General features: G+C 38.6%; 1 protein-coding gene across 5 annotated transcripts in view; it reads left to right on the top strand.

Annotated features, from left to right (window-relative positions):
• The window catches only part of LOC149079833 (uncharacterized), a 110,603-nt gene that overhangs the window by 93,079 nt on the left and 3,407 nt on the right, over positions 1 to 14,117 (top strand). For 4 of the 5 annotated variants that reach the window (XM_089240322.1, XM_089240326.1, XM_089240323.1 and 1 more), the window contains 5 exons: positions 1,552 to 1,641; positions 1,743 to 1,862; positions 4,207 to 4,428; positions 10,710 to 10,802; positions 13,511 to 13,541. In XM_089240322.1, the coding sequence (XP_089096448.1) occupies positions 1,552 to 1,641; positions 1,743 to 1,862; positions 4,207 to 4,428; positions 10,710 to 10,802; positions 13,511 to 13,541 (556 nt within the window). The remainder of the gene's footprint in view (positions 1 to 1,551; positions 1,642 to 1,742; positions 1,863 to 4,206; positions 4,429 to 10,709; positions 10,803 to 13,510; positions 13,542 to 14,117) is intronic. The other variant, XM_089240328.1, reaches the window with a different exon arrangement.

The following is a 14,117-nucleotide window of genomic DNA, read 5'->3' as shown; positions in this document are numbered from 1 at the left end:
TAGTGAATCAGAAAGAATGCGTGTTTCCTTCTCGCTGGCGCTTGCCTGTTGCATAGTTGTGAGCAACGCAAACAACTCCGCCTGGAATACCGTATTTAGATCGTTGAGTTTATTATTCCAGTTACTTATCTCCAAGTCATCCTGAATGGCCGAAGCCACTCCATGTTCAGTCTTGGAGCCACCAGTGTAGATCTTATATTTAGTCGGTGGGTGGATTTCTCCTTTTAGGTCGATGCAGCATTGTGAAGGATGCTGGGACCATCCTATGATTCTTCTTTCCATCTGGGCGTAGGAAAGTGTCTCGCCGTTCCCCAGCGTAACAGGAGTTTTGAGACGGGAGGCTGAATTTGTCTTCACATTCTATCACGAGACTGAGAGGGGGCAATCCTAGTATGACTTGGAATTGCATTTGTGGGCGTAGTTGAGTAGACTTTAGAGATATAAAGTAGATATCCTCTCTGAATTGAGTCAAGGAGCTTATGTATTGATAGGGTGGCATTGGCTCCCCATATGGCGGCTCCATACACCAGAATACGTTGTGCGACCTGTAAAGAGTCCTGCGCATCCTAGCGTTGATTCCCCAATGTCTGCTTGCTATGCAGTGACGCATCGTGAGTAGGTGATTGGATCTTGTGTTCAGCTCTGATATGGTCTTTCCAATCCAATTTGTCGTTGAAATGGATACCCAGAATTTTAACATTGTGGACTCTTTCACAAAGAAACTCCTTCTTAGAGAGATTTTTTTTCTCAGCTTATAGCACATCAAGCAAAGAGAGATTTTCTGGACTATAATGCCGAAACGAATTATGTACGTTATAAGGAAAGTAATGTCCACGTCTCACTGGTATGAGTGTGTGTCCTGATCGCAAATGACCGGGGCTGTTTATTCCCATGGAGACTACTCTTTTCCTTTTCGAAGTTCATCTCGGCAAGTTTTTTTCATTGATGTGCTGTGGGTATGAGCGAAAATCGCGTAAGTTACAAGAGCCTGGCCATGCTCGGTCCGTTCTGTGTGGCTGATAAAATATCATCTTTCTTTCGCTTATTATAAGGAAAGAGAAGTTGATGTCTCCACGGTATATTGGTAAGTGCACTTACCCTGATCGTAAGAAGACCAGGATTCAATTGCCAGTATTTTGCTTTTTAAATTCTGTCTACGCATTGATATCCAAAGTTTCTTTTCTTGATGACGTCACTTAAAGAGACGAAATTCTTTTTTAATTGACGACCATCCACGAAAACAATAAATTTCTTCTAGGCGATTCGTTGACATCTTCGGGAGGACATCTTCAGTATAGGAGTTAGTCTGTCCACAGCTGGAGCCGTGATGGGAAAAAAGTTCTTGGACGAAGGAGCAATGATCCAGTGTGGAATTCGAACTTCCAGATTACTATATCTTGCATTTAGCTAAAACTACCTTTATACGGTTTTTTCCTTTTTCGTTCAAGATAATTTTAATTCAAGTATATGTAATATATAATATATGTATATATGGGAATTTTCAACTCAATTTGCGTATAATATTTGATTCTCAAAAAAATCTTCTTTCAGGGAGCACACGAACAAAGGGACGATGTACAAAAGTATGCAGCAAATTACATAGACAACCTCGTAGATAAAGCTGTCGAGCTCGCTGGGGAAGTAAGTCGCTAACGATTAGAATGAGGCACTTTCAAATCTGGTATATGTTAAGTATGCGAATTGTGTGATGGAATTAATTGATTCTCTGTTCCGATTCCCAGAGGCAAATCGCCGAGGACACCGAAAGGGCGAGAGAAATAGCAGCGAAGGTCGTCGAGGACGTCGTTTCTCTAGCCAGCGAATCAGCTTCCAGGAAATCGGCTGCAAGTTTAGTACATGCGGTAATTAATTCGTTACATATCATTATTTTGTATTAAGTTGCAATTACGGCATATCATAACTGAAAGTGTGTCATAAACTATTAATTAAACACCTTCAGTTTAAGCTATACCTTGAAAATACTTGGACAGTATGATTTACCCACATACTCCTTAAGTGCGTTGATGACCCTTTGTTTTAGTGTATTACTTGGTATAGCTCTCTTCACCAGTCCAACATCGACCAATACAGTTATATCAAGGACATTGGAACAATGAATAATTTGGGGCATTCCACAGTTTTGTTATTATTCTGGTGGCTCCAGTTGCTGTAGGAGCTTATTCCGTAGTTACTGGGTCATTTTGTTGTATTCTGATGCCTCGAGTTCTTTTGTTTTATTCTGGATGTTTTTTGAGCTTTGTTCTCTGTTGTATTCGGATATTTCCCTGTTGTGTTCCATGGCACTGGTTTATTTTGTTGTATTATGATGCCTCGAGTTCTTTTGTTGCTTTCCGAGGAGCTTTGCGTCCCTGCTGTATTGCGAGGAGATACATTGCATTTTTGCATTCCGAGGCTCTTCATTTCCCGGTTAAATTCTAAGGCATTTCCATCTTTCGAGTCAGTCATTGTCTTCGTTATCAAATTACCTGGGTATTCCATTTCGTAGCAACTGAATACATCCCATCATTGAACACGTAGCACTAGTTTAGTATTATGTATACTGTTTCCTGTTGCTTTTATAGATTGAGGCTTTTAGCACTCACGGGTCTTTCCTTCTGCCATGGAGTTGGAACCAATACTATGCGCTTTCTGGTCTTTGTGTAGGTGACATTGCAATGAAATTCACATTAGATTGTCTGTTAAGAGTTTTTCTGGAAAATTTCAGTGTTTTTTTATCCAAAGAGAAGAGGATTGTTACACGAAACCCGCGTTTCCCTTCCCCCACTTCTTTGATTCCCTTCATTTGAAAAGATCATGTTAAATATTTTACAAGAAAATCATAAAATGAACATTTTAAAAGTTTACTATCATGTGTTTTTTTTGGTTAAAATGTATGCCATGATGTATTTTTATTCATTGATCAATTGATTTTAGGTGAAAATGCATGTGATGTGTCATCAATCATGCTATAAATCCTATAAAATAAGCTATGGTAGGAAAACGCATGAGAGCATGATTTCCTGATCATGTCCTGCATGATATTATTATTGTTATCCTATATTTTAGTGTTTTTTTTTTTTTTCGGAGCTGCTAGAATTGAACGTACTCATCATATATGAGTGTGGTTTGCTTCACGTGCATGAACTTGAGATTGCGTGAATTTCCCGAACGAAGCATGATCATGTGTAAAAAGTGATATTGTCAAATATTGAACTATGAAGCTTTGTTTCATTTTGGTCCCGGCTACGAATGGCTTTTTGCGGATTGGCAATGCGAAAGTTCCTTGAAGATGAGTTTATCCTGTTGAGAAAATCCGCATCGAATTGGCATTGGAATGAAAGAATGAAAACTTTCCTTTAAGTGTGGCTCATGTTGAGAGGAAAACGCTATTCTGATCTATGATGTTTAGTTTTGTCGAGGCATAACTGTCAAAATCTACGAGCAAAGTTCCTCTTAGAACATACACTGCCTACCTAATGCATATTAATTGTTCAGAGACACGTACAATTCGTAATATATAATATGATTCATCCAACAATACGCAATTTGGCAATGAGTAGTTTTGGTCTGTAGCATATTGAGTTGGGGTGAGGCCTTAGACAGCTGATTGCTCTTCGCACCATCATGAAATAGGATGAGTGCATTGTTATTCTAATCAATCATGTCATTCCTACCTATGGAAATGACAGCACCAAATTTTCAAATCCGTACCCTAGTGACTGAGGGAGCTCGAGAAAAAAAATATCTTCCCATGCGGAACCTATTTTTTGCGCCCCCCGACCTCGTTTTATTTGGTCGAAAAAGTTTTTCCTTGCTCTTTCACATCTACAGTGAAATGGGCCAATACGCGCCATTTCGCCAACTATCCTATTTCGGGCTTTCACCTCACATATGCATCCATGGATTGTGACGATACTGAATTCTTACATCAGATTAGCATTTTCCTCGTTTAATTAGAGCCGAATCCGTGGAAACGTGCATGTGGCTGGAAATCTCGATTCCTAATGAAGAGACTTAGAGCCCCCCCTGATCGGAGTCGTGATTGATTAATTAACCTCCATCCTGCTCAGTGGGAACAGCATGTCCACTGGTATCCTCGCTAACCCGAAAAAATATATATATTGATCCAGGGAATGTGAATTCCCACTCCTGAAGGAAGAGAGAGATGTCGACATTCCGATGAATGTTGGTTGGTTGCTGTTGCAGGAGGGCCTACCAACGTTCCAAATCGATACGGTAGCTTCGAATCCTCCGAGCCCAGAATCCGTCGTCGGGGACGAGGACAAAGGGCCACCCGAGGACAAACCACCTGCACCCAGGAGAGATATTCCAGAAATCACGTATGACTTCAGCGAAGATATCAAAGATGAAGATGAAGAGGTTCAGGACGAAAAAAATAGCGAGGACGTGCCTCAAATACCACGTCTGGTAAATTAATTAGTTAATTAGTTTAGAAATTTTCATGTTTTTGTGTTATGTTTGTTACGTCTTCTTTTGTTTGGGTTTGAGTATTGATCCAAATTAGTTGTGCCACTTGTCTTCAACCACTCAACAGATTTTTTCTGTTATATTGTTTCTAAAAATACGCATATTTTTGATAGAAGGTTTTGTATTTAAATCGATTATAATCGATTATATAAATTCAAATCAGCAGTCGAAACTGCTACAAGTACAGTCAATCCTCGGTTTACGAACTTCGTCCGTTCTTGAAATCCGTAAACCGAATTGTTCGCAAACAAAACCCACAGTCGACGGAATTGATATTTTCAAAACCATTACCATAAGGTGATCGAGCATGGATTAGATCTTGCCGATATGTTACTCCAAAAAACATTTAAGAATTATTCCCAATAAAATAATGCAAATAAATAAATAAATTACCAAAAAAGAAAATAATAAATAAAAATTATGTGCACCAATGATTCTGTGGGTGGGAACAAATCAGGAAGGAGCGAATATTAGTGAGTCTCTGTCAGAGTACCGGGATTTACTATTATCCGCTAGGGAGGGGGGTTCAGATGTGGCAGTGATTCCAGTGCTGCCAAGGGGTAGTAGGGGGTATAGGAATAGGATCCACCAATTCAATATAGGCCTGAAGGACATTTGCTCCTCACTTGGGGTCACGTTCTTGGAGCTTCCCGCATTTACCGATAGGTGGCTTCGTTCGGATGGGATCCATCTAAATAAGAGGGGGGTCTGGGAGGTTTACGATAGTCTTAGGTCAGGTTTTTTACTCCCAGACCACGTAGTCGGGAATGCGCGTTAGTTAATGGCAATCACAACAGTACTGACGAGGAATTACCCACCTCTGACTTGGATGGCTTCTCGATTGACAACAAACCACCGGGCAAATTAAAATGTGTGTTAATAAATGCCAGGAGCTTGGGTAATAAGAAAGATTTTTTAGAAACTATGATAGTTGTGGAGGGCTTGGATCTTATAGCCATTACAGAATCTTGGGCAAACGATGGGGATGAATCTTTCTTACACATCTCAGGATACGATACTTTTTTGAGAAATAGATCTGATAGGAAAGGGGATGGAGTGTTGATATACGTGAAATCATGTTTGAAGGCTAGAGAGTGTAACGTGCAGAGAAGTGATATTGAAACCATATGGGTTGAACTTGAGAACAAAAGACGTCATAAACATATTGTTGGGGTTTGTTACAATGCAACGAATTGCACCGAATAGGGATCCAAACTACATCGGCAAATTGCATGATGAAATTTCCTGCACTAGGGGATTTCAATTACCCAGGTATTGATTGGGACAACCTTTCATCTGGAAATCAGTATGAAAGAGACTTTCTTAAGTTGGTGCTCGGAAATTTTTTGTATCAGCATGTGTCAGAAGCCACTAGGGGTACTGCTATTTTGGATGTAGTTCTTACTAGTTCTGAGGATCTTGTTCAACATGTTTCAGTGGGGGAAGAGTTTTCTTAAAGTGATCATCGTATCGTCAGATTTCACTGTAACTTTTCCTCGGGTAAGGTTGATAACAAAAGACTGGTTCCTTGTTTTCGGAGAACTAACTTTGATGTTTTGAGAGGAAGGTTAGCGGAAGTTTTCAAAGACCGGTTGGAATCAGTAGGGGTGGTAAGTCAATGGGAAGAATTTAGTACGAAGCTGTCCTCTGTTTTGCACGACGTCATACCCTTTGTTCGAAAAAAGCGTGTTTGTACATCGCACCCGCTATGGTTCACGGATAGCGTGCGGAACCTTTATCTTGAAAAGAAAATGACATTCAGTGAGTATAAAAGTGGACGAGGTGACCTATCATGGTTTACTGATAAAAGAAGACTGTTGAAGAAAGCGATAAGGGATAGTAAAAAGGAAGTTGAATCTAAGTTGGCAGATAACATTGGCTCTGACCCAAAATCATTTTTTCGATACGTCAATAATGGATGTAAGGGGACAGTTGGCCCCCTCTCGATAGGAGGCTCTAGGGTAGAGAGCAATGTAGTCATGTGTAGTGCTTTCAATGACTTTTTTGCGTCGGTTTTTAATGGAGATAATGATATTCCATATACGGGTGTTGCAGGGGGTAATAAAACCCTCAACGATATTCAAGTAGAAGACGTGGAGATCCTAAATCTTCTAAGAAATGTATGTGCAAGCAAAGCACCAGGACCAGATGATATCTATCCCAGGGTCCTCAGGGAATGTGCTAATGAATTGTTGGGGCCAGTCGCACAGATATACAGGAGTAGTGTTGCTGAGGGTATCGTCCCAAGAGATTGGAAACTTGCTAACGTTGTTCCGATATTTAAGAAGGGTAGTAGAGAAGCGGTGTCAAATTATCGTCCAGTGAGTTTGACGAGCTCCCTCTCGAAAATTTTGGAAATTATCATCAAAAGGCAGTTTGTGAAGTGGATAGACGAGAATAATTTATTGTCGGATAATCAGCATGGGTTCAGGAAGGGGAAGTCATGTGTAACTAACTTCCTTTGCTTTTATGATCACGTGACTAAGGCTTTGGGTAAGAGCAAAAATGTAGATGTTGTTTACCTCGATTTCCAGAAGGCATTCGATCGGGTCCAACATGGCAAACTCGTGAAGCGTTTACACGAGATTGGAATTGGGGGCAACTTGCTGAATTGGATAGAATCGTGGTTAAGAGATAGGTCGCAACGAGTTATGGTGAACGGGGAATTCTCTGGTTGGACAGACGTCACAAGTGGAGTTCCTCAAGGAAGTGTCCTTGGCCCCATACTTTTTTCACTTTTTATCGATAAACTCGATCAGGGTATCGATGGGATTACTAGCAAATTCGCAGATGATGTGAAGCTAATGGGGGTAATCGGGAATGAAAGCGATAGGGAGTTGCTCCAGACCAACTTAAACAGGATTGCAGCATGGGCAAATGAATGGAGCATGACGTTTAGCGTTGATAAGTGCATGGTCGCTCATTTTGGTTCGAACAACCCACGGTTCTCTTACGAGTTGAATGGTGTCACTGTCTCGGATGCAACTAGGCTCACCGATTTCAGAATTCTCATTGACGAGCGACTTAGGTTTTCTGAACATTGCTCAGCGGTGGTCAAAAAATCGAATAGAATGCTTGGTCTCATTTTCAAAAAGGTCTCTTCGCGTTCTCCTAAAGTCATTCTTCCGCTTTTTCGAGGATTAGTTCGTCCTGGGCTGGAGTATGCTGTAAGGTTTTGGAGACCATACCTACAGAGGGACATAGACTTAGTTGAAGGGGTGCAGAGAAGAGCTACGCGTGTCCTTATTGGCACACGGGGCTTGAGTTATGAAGAGAGACTTCATTTTTTGAATATGTTTACATTGGATGAACGCAGGTGTCGAGGAGATATGATCGAAGTGTTCAAAATTTTCAATGGGATAGATACGATGGACCATGAACTTTTAGTACACCGCCCATGGACTTCTTTTACAAGGGGACACCAGTATCGATTGGTGAGGGACAATGCAAGGTTATGGTGTCACAGGGAATGTTTCTCTAATAGGGTTGTTAATAAATGGAACAGCTTACCCCCGGAGGTAGTAAATTGTAACACAATTGACACGTTTAAAAAGAAATACGATAAACATGTTGGGGTAAATCGAGAAGGTATCCATCCTTAGAATAAGACAACCATAAGTATTCTTTATGGGCATTGTATAATATTTTATCATGTGTACATATTGTTTATAATTTGTGTTAATTGCATTTTTAATTGGGTTGCTGTTTGGGTTTTTTTTAAATATATGACATCCATATTTTTATGGGCATCGTTATCAGCCACCTCGTTGGGCATTTTGCCCGTTGTGGCGTTGTATTTGTATCAAAAACTAATTATTAAATTTCGATTCCAACAAAATGTTACCAAAAAAAACCATTTTTCAAAATTATTTCCAGAAGAAATTATTTCAAACCAAATAGTCGCCATGTAGAAATTATCCCCAACAAAATGGCTAGCATGTTATACAAAATACAATAAAAACTAAAGCACCCATAAAAAACTGTATTACCTACAGTTATACTGTATTTTCTGACGGAAGGGACGCGGATAATTTCTTTATGGGAAATGCATGAATAATATTCAGGATTCAGTAATAAAATCTGATACAAGACCCTGAAGAATATCGGAACTGAAATTTTCAAAACCATTTACCATAAGGAGATCGAACATAAATTGGATCTTGAGCACCGGAAAAAATGTGTTGTGAGACATTTTTCATCATAAGTCAGTTTATGATCTGTGGATTCCTCTTCTTCGAGGTTATGCCGCAATATTTATGCGCATAATTTACGAGTTATTACTGTTTTTTTTTTATTCCACAGGATGGTTTTGAATTATTGTTTTTAGCAATGCTCTCGAGTTTTCCTCGTCTTCGAATTTTTTCCCTAGTGCTTTTGTAGGGGGACGTTATACAAAACACACTGTTGTTATTATCGATAACATTCGGAAAAGCATTTAATAAATTTTAAAAATCGTAATTTCTCTTTAAGAAACAGATTCATATTTGAGTCAGACAATTTTATTTTTATTTTTATAATAAGTTTTACAAAGGGTTGTGTGTGTTTTGGAAAAGTGATTAATATGATTGAATGATTGGTAGCATCTTGGGAGGAATCATGGAAGTCATATGGAAGTTAATATGAGTGTATTAAATAATCTGATGAAATGAATATTGTGTAGATATTCAATGAAAGTTGGTAACAATGAATACAGTAGATTTAGAACAAAAGTTGGTAACAATGAATACAGTAGATTTAGAATGAAAGTTGGTAACAATTACTACCAGAAATTTGCGATGAAATTGTGAATAGACAATGTGCGTTGACACACACAATGGAAATTTTCATAAGAATGAATTAAATAAATAGGCAATGAAAATTTTGACAAAGAAATACCATAAATGTGCAATGAAAATTTCGATAACAATGAATATGTACTAGTGAATGTAAAATGAAGATTCAATTCAGGGCGTATCACGAATATACGATGAAAATGATGATTACGCAATGAGTATCGTAAATATAAGGTGAGAATTGGTTACAACCGATGCTATATAAATATACAATGAAACTGACATTAGTGAAGAATGTAAATACAAATGAAAATATACAACCATGAATAATGTAAGAAGAACAATAGATGTAAAGTAGAAATTGGCAACAATGATTCGTTGTTAGCAATTTCAATTCATGCTGTGTAATGTAAAACATTATAAATTTTCAACTCAAATTTCCTGCAAAATAACAAAAAAGCAGCATCTTTCCTGAACGTGAGTGACATTGCATGTCGACAAGAATCAAAATTTAGGGCGTCAAAAAAAGTAATTGAATTCATTACAAAAGATTCAAAAAATGTTTCCTTCTGCTTTGACACTGCATTTTCCCAGTTAATGAAATCAGCTAACACAATGAGATCGAATTCTCGAGCCAGAGTACACTTATCACTCACATGGCTCAGGTTATCTCCCAAACGTTTTTTTTCCCCAACAAAGTCAACCAGTAATTTTTCAAACTTTTCTCTAGTGACACTACATTCTAAGGCATTACTAGCCCATACACACAAATTCTTAACCACCACCTGATTTGAGTTCACAAAAGGGCAAGTACGACCCATTTTAGACGCATACAATACCACTTACCTTGAAATCCAGTAATTTAGTAGCTAAATAGCCACAGAGATTGCACTCAAAAAAAAAAAAAAATTAAAAAGAGGGCAGACGTAACACTGGGGGTAACACAATTAGCAAGCGAAGACTCCAGATGACCGTTATGCCGCATTGCAGACATCCATTAGGCCAACGGTTGGTCGTTGCCGTAGACTTCCGTTATGCGACCGATCGTGACGAAATCTAAACACCTCCTTCAGTGAACCTACTACAAATTAATCAATAAATAAATAAATTATAATATAAAATACTGTAAATAACTATTAAATATATGTAAGAGTATTGTCTACGCACAAAGAACAAATTATAACAACAAATACGACTAATATGCATCAAACGATAATAACAATGAATTCATGGGTTTAAAATCGGCCAAGTTCTGTCCAAATTTTTAATGACCTCACAATTCCGTTTGCGGCGGAGAGATGGCGCTAAAACTAAATGAGATGACGCGCAAATGTGCCTATCATGAAAATGTTCAAAGTGGTTCGGGCACCTAAAGTGAGAAAAAATGAATTACTTGAAATTTTACGTGTCATTGTAAATGTCTTAATGCTTTTTTTGCTTTTAATGCAGGTGAAATTCAAAGACGCACCAAAGCAGCTTCAAGAATTTGCAAAATCTTATATCAAAGACGTTATAGCACGAGCTGTCACAGCGGCTGAAGAGGTAAGTACCGAAGAGTACCGAAAAAAAAAATGCGTAATATATATATATATATTCCCTACATTTCTCTTCACATTTTCTCACCAATGAATTTCACAACGCCACATTTATTTGACCTTATCGGTGATTTTTCGAACATTTCCTGCAAAAATCCACATTTTCCCAAAATAATTACTCACAAATCCCACTACAACGATATCTTTTCAATTCTTGTATGGAATTGGCTAGTTTAATGCAAAAATCCTCTATGAAAAATGATACCCTTTGTTACGATAAACTCCCTTTATATAACTATTTCCTGAAAATATTATTATTCACTGGTATTTTTATAGTTCACTCAAAAATCCCCAAAAATTTTGTTTTAAATTCCTCACAAGTTTTCGTTTTTCGAGGGTGTTTAATAATATCGATATTCTTTGTCCTATGTAATCTACGTAGAAGTGAAACAATCATTGGTAGCACATTGAAGCATTCTCGGCAATGTGCATATATATATATATATATATACACGATTCGAAAATGTTACTGAAATTGCCGTGAATGCTCCAATGTGCTCCCAATGATTGTTTCACTTCTACGTAGATTACAAAAGATGCATATTTCGTGAGGCTCAACTATGAAATATTTATTTCTCGGTCTAGGCAAACCCAAACGAAGCTGTATTTATACGCGCTAGAGATGTTTTTCTGAGCCAATTATTAGATAGTCTTCCAAACATGAAAGATTTTTTATAGCACGCTGCAGTATAGCAAGTTTGTGAAAACTGAAGAGATCTTCTTGTTCATCCCGAAATTCAACCATTCTAGTACGTATGTAATGCTTAATCACGAAATTTTGAATACGGCATGATTGTGGGTGACAGAAGTGGCGGTTCCAGTATCTCCGAAGCCGTAAACCATCTTGGCCTTTCTTGTACAACAATATCTCAAATCTTTAAATAATGGTAGCTAAGCGAAAAAAAACTTCGAGCTGAAATCGCTTACGAACGAAAGAGGTGCTAGGTAACTGACACGCATTGGGTGCATCAACAGAAGAGCTGCAACGCAACAAAATGCAGCGCAATTCAACTCAGGATCATGGCAAACCATATACTTAAGCTCTGCAAGACGGATCTTAAAACGAATTGGTGACCAACAAGAGTCTCTGATTTCAAAACCGGAGAAAACGGCTTTTGTAGCCTAGAGAACGCCGAAATTGGACCTGATGAATGGAAGAAGGTTGTCTGGTCAGACGAATCAAGATTTATTCTCCATGATGTTGATGGCGGGATCAGTGAGTGGCGCAAGCAGCATTAAGCCATGGATCCTTCAATGCCACATGACAACTGCTCAAGTTGGTGGCAGCAGAATCACGATCTGGGGAGCATTTTCCTGGTATACTCTTGGTCCCTTATTTCCATTGGAAACATTCGTCAATGACAACGCTTACTTCCACATCGTTGCTGACCACGTGCACCCGTTTATGGCGATAATGTTTCCTGATGATGATGGCTATATTTCCAGCAGGGCATTGCACCCTTCCACGGGGCTGGAATTATCTCAGATTGGTTTGAGTAACATGATTCAGAGTTTCAATTGCTTTAGTGCCCCCCCCCCTTATACTCACCCAATCTCAACCTAATTGAGCATTTGCGGGGCAAGGTCGAAAGGTTTGTTGTTAAAAGATCTGAAATAACAAGTTCTATAATCTGAGGGAATAAAGAGCTGTCATTTCCTTAGCGTGGACTAATATTCCTCCTCAACGGTTTCAGCAACTTTTAGAGCAGTGTTTCTCAACTGCCGGGCCGCGGCCTGGTACAGGGGCCCTGGCATCATTCATACCGGGCCGCGAATGATCAGCCGTTTCATTCTTCCACATTCATTTTCCGTTAGTCTTGTGCATGACTGGGCCTTCCACTCACAAAAATTAATGGAGCCGTGCCGCGGGTTTGCCAATGGTGAGAATCACTGTTGTAGAGTCCATACCTGGAAGACTATCTGCTGTCATATCAAAGCCAGAGGAAGTTCCCACACGACAGTAGTGGTGAGTAGCAGGATGTTCCTAATTTTTTGGCCCACTGGGTGTATATTTGTCATTCGATTCCGGCAGCATATGAAGACCTTGACATGTAAGGTCTTCATATTTTCCCCCTGACAAAAATTCCTCGATATTTTCTAAATAAATCCTTTCGTTTTAAAGGCAAGAATCTCTTTGTTAAAATCACTTTTTCCCTGACGGAAACTAAATGATTCCGGAATGAAATCTCCAGTTTTTGACGCGAGAAAAAAAAAATCCGATTTAAGAAAACATTTCGTTCTGGAACGTTTCTTGTGAAACTAACTCGTTATGTTACGTGTATGTTTCGCCGCGTGTTTTTGACAGTCCTCATTAAAATATCTGAAAATGATAAAAATGCAATTCCGAGGAAAGAATAAAACCGTTTCATTCAGAAACATCAAAAAAGAATAAAATCTCGAACACAATAAGATACTTTTTGACAAGCTGCCATTGTTACTTCCCCCCCCCCCCACAGTGGTGTCACGCTAACACTCGAGTCTCTTAATTGGATGTTCTGAGACCAGACAAAAATAAATATTAGGAAGTTAATTATTGGAATTTGGATGGAAAAAAGAAAATGCAAATTTCTGTGTGTCTTGATTGATTTACATGATGTGAAAAGAAAGTTTTTTCTTTAATTACTTGGTAATTGATTATGTGTTGTTTAATTACAGAAGGCTGTTCACAGTTCGCCTTTTAACTTTGGTAAGTGTGATTAGCTTTGTCTTGTGTAAGAATTGAAATTGAAAATGTGTGTTCTTTTTTCTAATTGGAAGATAATTCCTTGGAACAAAAACGGTCGGCTTTGCAGCGAGTTCATTTGCTTCTCAAAGTTTGCCCAAGTCTGACATAAAATATGCACTGTAATGTGATAACTAGAGCCCGGATTATATGCATTTAAAAAGTGCCAAAAGAAATTAAAATGCTTGAAAATGTCAAAATATGAACTTGAAAAAAAATAAGCACTTGAAAATGAAAGAAAATATGCACTTAAAAATGCCAAAATATGCACTTAAAAATGCCAAAATATGCACTTAAAAATGCCAAAATATGCACTTAAAAATGCCAAAATATGCAATCGAACATGCCAAACATGCACTTAAAAATATCGAAATATGCCCATTGACCATTTTTTTCGCACCACGGCCCCTTTCTGCACACGAGAGCTAATTAGACCGGAACCTATTGCCGATTGCGAAAACGGCAGGCTTGTTTTTATACTCATCGAGAGGTTGGTGCGCTAACCCCTCGATGGGGACTTACCAAGGAAAAAAAATGATT

This window comes from Pholcus phalangioides, unplaced genomic scaffold (genome assembly GCF_987345545.1).
Source record: "Pholcus phalangioides strain wild (caught in Gottingen) unplaced genomic scaffold, Ppha-v1.0 ptg000012l_1, whole genome shotgun sequence".
Classification (NCBI taxonomy): Eukaryota; Metazoa; Arthropoda; class Arachnida; order Araneae; family Pholcidae; genus Pholcus; species Pholcus phalangioides.
Note: the sequence above shows the minus strand (reverse complement) of the source record. Positions and strands in the feature narration are given on the sequence as shown.